The sequence below is a fragment of the Cygnus atratus genome, chromosome 25 (genome assembly GCF_013377495.2).
Source record: "Cygnus atratus isolate AKBS03 ecotype Queensland, Australia chromosome 25, CAtr_DNAZoo_HiC_assembly, whole genome shotgun sequence".
NCBI lineage: Eukaryota > Metazoa > Chordata > Aves > Anseriformes > Anatidae > Cygnus > Cygnus atratus.
The window spans coordinates 4710815-4721013 of NC_066386.1; the positions used below are offsets into that span (position 1 = coordinate 4710815).

Sequence of the window (10199 nt, forward strand, 5' to 3'; positions counted from 1 at the left end):
GGACTGTTGGAGTAAGTTGGGAGAGAGGGAAAGAGGAAGACATGGCACGTCCACATGCAGGAAAGCCCTCAGGTGACCAGGCAAGGATTGCAGGTCTGGGAACAGCTGGTCCCCTTCCTGTTACCACAGTCACAAACAACGCCACCACAGTGCCCCAGGCCATCATCACTTGTCTGCACTGGACCCATCTGGTGCTTGAGCCAAGTCCTCTGCCACCGCTGACTCAGTCCTGAAATCCTGGGGCCTCTCCATCCCAGCACTCTGAAGGAGCCTCTAAGAGGGAACGGGTGTGGCATAAGCCAGGAAATGAAAAGACAGTGTAGAGGGGGAAACAGCCCCACAGCCCATGTCATTAACTGGGAGGTTTTCCATTCATCACGAGCACCCTAGAAAATTATCACTTCTGTGGAGGCTACCTCTGGGCCTGGAGCAGTAAAGGGTCACCAGAAAAGCCAGCTGAGATCCTTGACTCCCTCGTCTTCTTATTCTTGGGAACCCAGTGTATCTGAAGCCCTTTCCCCATATCCTTTTCCAGTAATACCGATACATGTTGTGCTAGGTATTGGCGATGGTGGTCATGAGAGGTCACAGTCAGGAGAGGTGTGACTCAGAGACCATGTGGGACCTGGCTGAGTAGGATTTTCACCTAAGAGAGAGGCAGCAGCCTTGTTGGTCCTGACCACACTTTTCAGATCATGTCTGGATGAAGACATTTTGCTCCTCACATGTCCCTGTGCTCTGCTTCCTCCCTGCCCTCTCTCCCAGTTGCACCTCCTGTCCCAACACATGTCCTGCTACGACCAGTGCCTGCTGTGCCAAGCCCTGAAGCCCAACCCCACTGTCAGCAGCTGCAATGAGCCCTGCAGCAGGCAGTGCCAGTGTCACTCCACTGTCATCGTCCAAACCTCTTCTGTGATATTGGCTCTGACAGGCCCCATCCTCAGCTCACAGACTGCACAGGCAGGGTTGAAAAGGGAAAGACCCTGGGCAGGGTTGAAAAGGGAAAGAATATAAATTCTGGAGGGCAGTGTAAATGGGGATGGGATCAAAAGCCAGTAGAACAAATCACACACCCGGGGAGGCAACAAGGGACCAAGAGAGAATTAAATAGGGAAGGAAAGGGAACGATGTGACGTCCTCATGAACAGGAGTCCTTCAGAAACCAACTGAAGCTTGTGGGAGCTTCTTCCCGAGTATGGCACTTCAAACAGTCCCAACAAAGTGACCCAGACAGACATCACCTGACTGCTCAAGACACGTCTATCACTTGAGTCTTCTGCCTTCACTAACGCGTTCCTGCCCTAGAAATCCTTGGGCCTTTCATCCCAGCACTCCAAAGAATCCTTCACTGGGGCATGGGCAAGACCTAAATCTGGAAATGAAAAGGTAGAAGTGCAGCAAACCAACACACAGCCCATACATATTATTAGTTGGGATAGTTTGCATTCAAGATGAGCTTGATAAAAAATTATTACCTTTGTTAAGGGTGGTTCATGGCCTACGGCAATGAAGGACCAGTATAAAGAGCAGCCCAGCTCCCTGCTCTCCCATCCAGTTCTCTCACCTCCTCCTCCTTGGGAACCAGGTGAGTCTGAAGCCCTCTCTCCTCCTCTTCCGAAGTGGAAGGGATCTTGCATCAATAGACATCTCATCTGATGGTGGTTCAGTGCTATGCTGGGCCTTGGAGTTCCTTGCCATGGGAGAGGGGTGGATACAGAAACTCTGTGTAGACAGAGGCTGGGACATGGGGCTGAGGCGGCTTTTGGTTTATGTACTATGCAAGAGTGTTCCTGGGCCAGGCTGCTCTTTGAAGGGCCCTGTCAGGACAAAGCGATGAAGACCATGAGCCTCCTGGTAGAGCCTCCACATCCACCCTCAGCAGTTGCCTTGGCTCTTTTGTGATGGGGTAACCAGGCTGGTAAATCACCTGCCCGTGTGCTCTACTTCCTCCCTGTCCTCTTTCCCAGGTGCATCTCCTGCCCCCAGACATGTCCTGCTACAACCAGTGCCTGCCATGCAGGCCCTGTGGCCCGACTCCACTGGCCAGCAGCTGCAACGAGCCCTGCGTCAGGCAGTGCCAGAACTCCACCATCGTCATTGAGCCCTCTCCCGTGGTGGTGACCCTGCCCGGCCCCATCCTCAGCTCCTTCCCGCAGAACACCGTTGTGGGATCCTCCACCTCTGCTGCCGTTGGCAGCATCCTCAGCTGTGACGGAGTCCCCATCACCTCCGGCTGCTGCGACCTCTCGGGCATTTCCAGCCGCTACTGTGGCAGAAGGTGCCTGCCGTGCTAAAGAAGCCAGTGGCCATGGCCCTGGGCTTCTTCTCTCCGGGATTACGAACATGGTGCTACACAAAGGAGGAATCTTCAGGCCATTCCTTTCAGAATGTCTGACCTTTCTCAGCTCCTCTGGCACATGCTGGCAGGAAGGGGCCAGCCTGCACTTTCTGAAAACATGGCCCATGCCTCTCCTTCCATCCCTCCACCTACCTCCTTCTCTCCCTTTTCTTTGTGCTCTTCTCCCTTGGGCTGTGGGGCTTCTCAGAGCCAGCCTTCTCACTGCAGTAACAGCAGACACATGCCCTGCATGAACTCTGCCGTGGGCAAGGGATGCTGCCTCTCAGTTGGCCCTGGAGATCCCTGCACTGAAGGGCCTCAGCTCAGAGGGACCTCCTTTTCCTCTGTACACTCATTAAAGATTTCTGCATCCCAGCCTTGGCTGTAGGTGTTTCATCCCTCCATGTATGCCCTCCTGAGCTGTTCTGGGAGAATGGCTTTGCCCTCTGTCGGTATAAGATGGGTGTTTATGGAGCCCCTTCCCGACTCCCAGAAGAATGGGTGGTTGCAACACACTGCAGAGGGTCCTCTCTTGGGCACTTCACATCCCCTTGGGGGGATGTCTTCTGGCCCCTGGGCCCTGGCGAGGAAATATCCACCCTTCTCTTACAGTGTCTCTGCCCACAGCCACCCACACCGGTCCAGTAAACAGGGAGCACAACCTCTGCTGTCCTCACGGAAAAAGGTACAAGTGTGTGGGAGGCCATGGAGGCAAGGCACCCTGCAGGCTCTTGGGAATGGGCTTCCTCTTGCTCAGGGCAATGCTGTACTGGGAAAGCAGGAGGGGATAGAAGATGGATGGCAGTTGTGGGGATGGGTGGAATAAGTGCAGGGACACCCCACCGCTTCTGCTCTACCTTCTTCTCCAGTCCTTTGCCCCACCTCAGGGCTATGGCCAGCAGACATCACCATGTGCAGCAGAAACATGTGCACCATGCATCCCAACCGCTCCCAGCACAGCACTTGACAGGGCCCAGGTGTTGGCACACGTGCAGGACCGACCCCCTTCATAACTCAGCATTGGTATTAGGCACACTGGGCCACACACGGCAACCTAAAGTTCCTGAGGACCCAACAACCCCTTGGGCCGTGGCAGCTCAAGCAGTGCCCATGCCCCCATGCTGCTCTGGGGTGCCCACTTGCCTGCAAGAATGGAGAAGCTTTCCTCAGGCCCAGGACCTCTGAGGCCCCTCCAGTGTCGGGACCACATCTGCTCCAGAGAAGCTCTGTGTATGAGTTGATTGCCCTCTCCCCCTGGGGACGTGGCCATGACAGTGTGACACCTGCACCCACAGGGACCTCCTCACACTTATTTCTGCCTTCCCAGACCATTTTTTTTTTGCTCCTTCTCAGGCAAGAAGTTGTTCCTGTGTTTCTTCTTTTGCATTTGTTGAGGGTATCTTCGGGATGTCCTGCGTTTCTCTGGTGCCTAGATGCACTTTAAGGATGCCCATGATTTCAAGGCCCAGTTCTCAGGCTGGCAGACGTTTCTCCTGTCAGTGCTTAGCTGCCACCTGATGTCAGCACTTTCCCATTACAGAGAGGTTACTTCTGTAACAGCTCCCATCAACAGGGCACCATGTCCTTGCTTGATTACAGCGCTGTTTCCTTACGGATCCACATATGGCCCAGCTTGGTACAGCTTTGTCATGTCCAGAAGGAATCAACCATGCAGGCAAGAGGGAGGATCCAAAGGTGTTCTGGGGTAAACCCTTTGCCTTTCCTGGTGTCAGAGCAATGCAGTCAGCTACAGCTACAAGAGAAAGTAACCAGTTTAGCCCAGGTGAAGGTCTGACCCTGCCAGGACTGAGGTGTGAGGTAGACCGCAAGAAAGAGACCCAGGCAGAGCTCTGACAAACATTTCTGGTTTGTTGGGATGGCCCATTGTCCTGGAATGGCTGGCCTGTGTTGCAATACCCTAACTGCTTGGTAAGTCCTGGGGACATAGGTTTCTTAATTGCCCTTATTGCCTACTCTGAAAGCCCCAGGAGACTGTTAGCAGTATATAAACCTTGGGTGAAGTTCTGAGCACATGTCCTTGGCAAGTGGAGCTGCTTCTGTGTTTGCACAAGGGAGCTGAGCTTGGATGAAGCACCCACTAAGCTGAGCATCCCTCTGGTGCAACTGGAAATCACTTCGCTGGTTGCACTCTGAAACCCCTTTGCTCAGAAATCCCTCAGGTGAAGGAGTGACAGATGTACCCTTTGCCTTCAGGAGAACCAGCCTGACATGGGCTGAATGGGAATCTGTCCCCTCTGCGATGCATTTCTGAGACAATGCTGGCAGGCGTCTATAGACAGGTGTGAGGAGATATGCCTGGCTCCGGCATTGACTCCCAGGAGCACCTGACATTGTCCAGGGGTGGAAATCCCTGACTGACAGGCACTATCAGGAGCATCACAGCAGTGTGATTCTCCTGTACATCCCAAGGCACAAGACAGAGGGGACACGCTTGGAGACAGGAAGAGATCTTTGGCAGGCTTAAAAGATCCTTGAGGTTTCCACTGTGTCCTCCCTTCAAGCACAGGATGAACAAACATCTGTTGGCCATGGCACAGGTAAGGTTGATCGTACCTTGAGCATGGCATGGTTGATTGTTCACACAAGGCAAAACCTGCTCAACATCCACATCAAGAGGAGGATCGAGGCTGAGAGGAAGAGGCATAGGATTTGGGAGACACCCTGTAGCGGAGGGGAAAAGCCCTGGACAAGAAAGGGTCACCCATGGAGTGAAAAGAGATTTCCTGAGCAGCTGAAGAAGCTGATTTGGATTCTGAAAGAAGGAGAGCAATTTCATGGTGTTGGTGATACTTTGTTGTTTTTCCTCACAGTAGACAAGCGTCTGCAGAAGTGGCTTCTGGCATGGCAGATGAGCCCTCAGTGATTGTGACAAAGAAGCAAAACAATATACCTCAAGGTCCCTGGCTCTTTGAGGTGTATTTGGTCATCTGTTGGCAGAAACCTGACACAGCCTTGAAGGCTTGGCAGGGACAGTAGCAGTCTGCAGGGCCTGCGGGGTTGTTCCTTCAGGCGTCCCTGAGAGTCAGAGCCTTCAGACATCCCGAGAGGGCTTTGGGGCCAAACACAGTGCTAGCAGGCAGGTGCAGGCAAGGCAGGCAAGGAAAGGGGGAGGTGGTAGAGGAGACACAGGTATCAAGGAAAGAGACTCACAAGTGTATGGCTGGCAGATATTGTTGTCCAATAAAAAGATTGGATTCGTTATGTGGTATGCAGTGAGCCAATCCACACACTAGGTCAAGGGATTGTTTATTTCAGAGTTGCACAAGTCTGGGTATGCAGTGGCTTCCCTCAAAAGCTGGCAACCATAAGGCCTTTCCACGCCACTCTTTATACAATCCCTTCACAGTATATTTACATGTTTGTACAATCCCATAGCCTCTGATAGGTTACATAATTAGCATAGCGCTAACATGTCAAAGTCATTCTGCTTATCCTCGGAGACTAACTGTGATAAGGGAATCTGCTGGAGTGCCCCATGCCCACCTGTTCTGCTGGGTGTCATGACAGAAATAAGCTTCCTTCATATTAGGATCCTCTTCTTATTCTGTCTTACAAAAACAGACACTAAATTACCCATGTGTCCTTGTTTTTTTGTTTACTGGTTTGGGTTTTTGTCTGTTTGTTTGTTTGATTTGTTTTGGTTTTTTTTTGAGATCCATAAAGGGCCCTGCACAAACTTTCCCCACAAACGGGTATTCCCGTATGAGAGCAGGAGGAGGCAAAACATGTCGGAAGGTTTTCCCTGAGGGCAGTGTTTGGTGGGATAGGGTCACAACCTGGGAGCTGGGCCACCTCTGGGAAAAACAGCTTCAAAGAGCCCCTAAGGAGTCACCCAGGCTGACATCACTTGCCTTTACTGGACCCTTCCAGCATGTGAGCTGAGTCTTCTGCCCACACTGACTTGTGTTGCACGGAAGTACTTGGGCCTCCCTACCTGCCACTCAAAAGTTGCCTTAATTGAGGAATGGGCATAAAGCAGGAAATGAAAAACATCATCACAGGAAGGAAACACACAGCCCATATCATTAGCTGGGATGTTTTGCATTCAAGAGGAGCTTGTCAGAAAATAATCACAGCTTCAAGGGATGCCTCTGGATATCGGGCAGCTAAGGCCCACTATAAAAGCCAGCCCAGCTCCGTGCTCCTTCATTCACTTCTCTGGCCTTCTCCTCCTTAGGAACCAGGTGAGTGTGAAGCCCCTTCTTGTCCCTCTCATTCTCCAGAAGGGAGTCTCAGCTCTATGGACCTCTTAGCTGCAATCAGCTCTGTTCCATGCCAAATCTTGGGGCTGCTGGTAGTGGGAGAGGGAAGTGGGGAGAAGGTTTGTCATGGAAAGAGGATGGACATGTACTACAATGGCTTCTTGGCTAGAACCTCAGCTGTAGCCAGATAGTCCCTGGTGGCTCTTTTTGTGCCCTGTCAGGATGACACCAAGAAGCCCTCGCACATCCCTGCACAGCCTCCAGCTCTCAGCATGGCCTGTGCCTTGGTTCCCTCTTGGTGTGGTGACAGGCTGCTCCTCATGCATCCCCATGTTCTGCCTTCCTCCCTGCCCTCTCTCCCAGGTGAACCTCCTGCCCCCAGACATGTCCTGCTACGACCAGTGCCGGCCATGCCTTCCGTGCCAGCCCTGTGGCCCCACCCCAGCTGGCCAGCAGCTGCAACGAGCCCTGCGTCAGGCAGTGCCAGAACTCCACCGTCGTCATTGAGCCCTCTCCCGTGGTGGTGACCCTGCCTGGCCCCATCCTCAGCTCCTTCCCGCAGAACACCGTTGTGGGATCCTCCACCTCTGCTGCCGTTGGCAGCATCCTCAGCTGTGATGGAGTCCCCATCAACTCTGGGTGCTGTGACCTCTCCTTGTATTGCCAGCCGCTACTGTTGCCGCCCCTGCTAAAGATGCCAGACAGTGCCCCAGACCAGGACCCCAGGAACTCAGAATATGATGCTGGACAGAAAAACTGAACTTTTTGCTGTTGTTTTAAGAGAAGCTGACCATCTTTGGCTTGTCCTGTAATGACAGACAGGAAGGGGACAGCCTGGGTTCTCTGACAACACAGCCAATGTCTACCTTTCCTGTTTTGCACTTACTCACTCTTTTTCTCTCTTTTCCTTGTTACCCTCTGCTTTCTGTGAGGCCCCCAGAAACCAGCCTGGATTGACCTGCAAGCCTCTCTCCATTTGTGAGCCGGGTAGATGGATGCCCTGTGGGAACTGTGCTGTAGGAGAAGCTGAAAAACCTTTGTCTGTTCCTCCTGCTCTCCGCTCTCAGGGCCTCCTTACCTCATTTCCCTTCTCAGTCACCTCATTTCCCTCCTGAGACTCAATAAATGTTTGCAGCATCCCTGAATGTGTCCTGGTCTGGTCTTTCTATCTACATGGAGATGGCCAAGGGAGAAAGCCATTGCTTTGGTGGGAATTAGCTGCAGGCACTGCCTCACTCCTCTATGCATCGGAGGTTGGGGCACACCGTAGCAATTCATCTTTCAGGCACGGTCTCTTGAAGCTGAGGAAGACATCCATAGTTCCTCCACAGCCAATGGCCACCAGTCCTTGACTTGTGACGTTTCTGCCTAGGCATGTTCCGTTGACCTTGGAGGCGCCATCTCTTGGGGAAGAGTGTTCATCTTGCTTTGGGTGGAGCTGTGCTGGGGATGGGGACTCAGACAAAGATGTTCCCAAAAGATGGCAGGAACTGGGAATGGGTAATTGTCTTGGGGATGGTCCTCTGTCTCTACTCCACTTTCCCCTCTCCTCCACCACCTGATCATGAGCAGCGCTTCTGGGCATGAATAGCAGGTACAGCTTGCCTGTGCAGTCCTATCACCCTTGAGCACAGAATCTGGCATGGCCCAGCTGTTGCCAAGATGCATAGTCCTGAGGGAAACCACACATTCATGCTGCTACCAGCTACAGGAGGCCACACACTGGAGCTCCCACTCCCAACTACTTTTTACGTGAATGCAAGCCCAGGACAGGGATTGGTGTCCAAACACCCATGGCTGCTTAGTCTTGGATTCTCTTCCCCAAGCATGGAACAGCTTTCATCAGGCCCAGAAACTCCAGGGCCCCATAGGTGCCACAACACCACTCTGCTCCAGAAAAGGCATTCTGTTGGTGCAGATATCCCCAGCCCCACTGAGACATTGCAGTGAGAGTGGGACCTGATTGGGCACTCAGCAGGATCTGTGTACAGGTCCTGAATGGCACAAAGCATGCAGCAACCCAACCACAGGGCAAATGCTGGGGGTTCTTCTCCCAGGCTCCAAGCTCCTCCGTCATTCCCAAAGCCATGAGGATGAAATGGTTCTTGTGCTCCATGCAGCACCTCTGCTCCCCACACCCAGGCCAGGGCCTTCCCACATCTGTACACCTTGGGGCCCTGTGGCTTTGCTTTCACATGGACTCCACATGCTGCTTGCATCACAGGACCAGGACAGAGGATGGTGTTATTGCTCCATGGGGTGAGCAGGAGAACCTATCCCCAGGCCAGGTTCTCTGGGAGGCAGTGCTTGCTCAAATGGCAGTGTAAGGGCAATGAGCATCAGAACCAAGCCCACCAAAGCCCAGGGCTTCCACGGCTCCCAGCTCTGTCCTGGCCCCTGGCCCAGGGTCTCTGCACAAGCTACAGGCCTAGTACAGCCCTGACCAAGCTCTGCTGCATGTGTGTCTGTGCCTGGCCTAATTTTGTCAACCTGGCCTCACCAGGTGTACTGGGTCTGGCTGGGATGAAGTTAACTTTCCCAGCAGCAGCCCATACAGTGTTGTGCTTCTGATTTTTAGCTAGAACAGTTTTGTTATCACACCAGTGTTTTGTTTACTGCTGAGCAAAATTGACACAACATCAAGATTTCCTTCAAACCCCACCCCCAAGAGTCAGCAGAGCGGGGGTGGGCAAGAGGTGGGGAGGGGACATTACCAGGACCGCTAACTTAAACCGTCAAAAGGGATATTCCATACCATATGATGTCACACTCAGCAATAAAAGGTGGGAAAGGGGATGCAGAGGGGGAGCTCTCATTGGGAAGACGTCTGTCCTATCAAACAACTGCTATGCATATAGAGGGCCTGCTTCCCAGGATGTGGCCCAACATTGCTCGTTGATGAGAAGTAGAGAGTAATTTCTTTTCTCTCTCTGTGTGCTTCTGTGCAGCCTTTGATTTTCTTTTTTTTTTCCTCTTCCTTTTCCCTTTAATTAAATTATCCTTATCTCAATCTGTGAGTTGTTATTTTAATTTCCAGCATACTTTCTTCTCCCCCTCTTCTTCAAAGGAGAGGGAGTGAGAGAGTGATTGTGATAGAGTTCAGCTACCCAGCAAGGTAAAACCACCACACCAGGCTCCTAGGTGTTGCGGGGCTGGATGGAGCTCACTGGATGGAGCCTTCAGTCAGACCTCTCTGGGGTCTGGCCTTGGCCTGCGCTCCAGCCCCAGCTCTCACCCTGGGACCGAGACCTTCTACACGTAACACATCTGTTGCCCAGCTTAGAGCAATAATCAATAGGTGCTCCTGAGCCAGAATTATGTCCTGGCTAACACTGAAGTCTGAGATGGAGGAGCACACTCACAATTTGGAGATTTACCTTTGTCCTTGAAAACGACATAATCCTTCTAGAGAACAGGTCAAATTGTTGATTCCATCTTTCCTATTCCCAGCTTGCAGCACAAGTTAAGGAGAGGAGAAAAAGGCCAACATTTAAAAAAGCACATAGCATCTCATTGTGTCTGAAAACCATAGAATAACAGAACTGCAGGATATCCTGAGTTAGAACAGACAAACAAGGATCATCGAGTCCCTCTCCTCTAGCTCCACACAGGACTACCTACAAATTACATCACAGGTC

General features: G+C 52.3%; 1 protein-coding gene and 1 pseudogene across 1 annotated transcript; both read left to right on the plus strand.

Annotated features, from left to right (window-relative positions):
• Positions 1-1506: 1506 nt before the first annotated feature.
• LOC118258251 (feather keratin Cos2-3-like) lies at positions 1507-2294 on the plus strand. The gene is made up of 2 exons (XM_035566916.1): positions 1507-1585; positions 1987-2294. The coding sequence occupies exons 1-2, from the start codon at positions 1507-1509 to the stop codon at positions 2292-2294; spliced, it is 387 nt and encodes a 128-aa protein (XP_035422809.1).
• Positions 2295-6444: 4150 nt separating this feature from the next.
• Positions 6445-7253, plus strand: LOC118258278 (feather keratin Cos1-1/Cos1-3/Cos2-1-like; annotated as a pseudogene).
• Positions 7254-10199: the final 2946 nt, after the last annotated feature.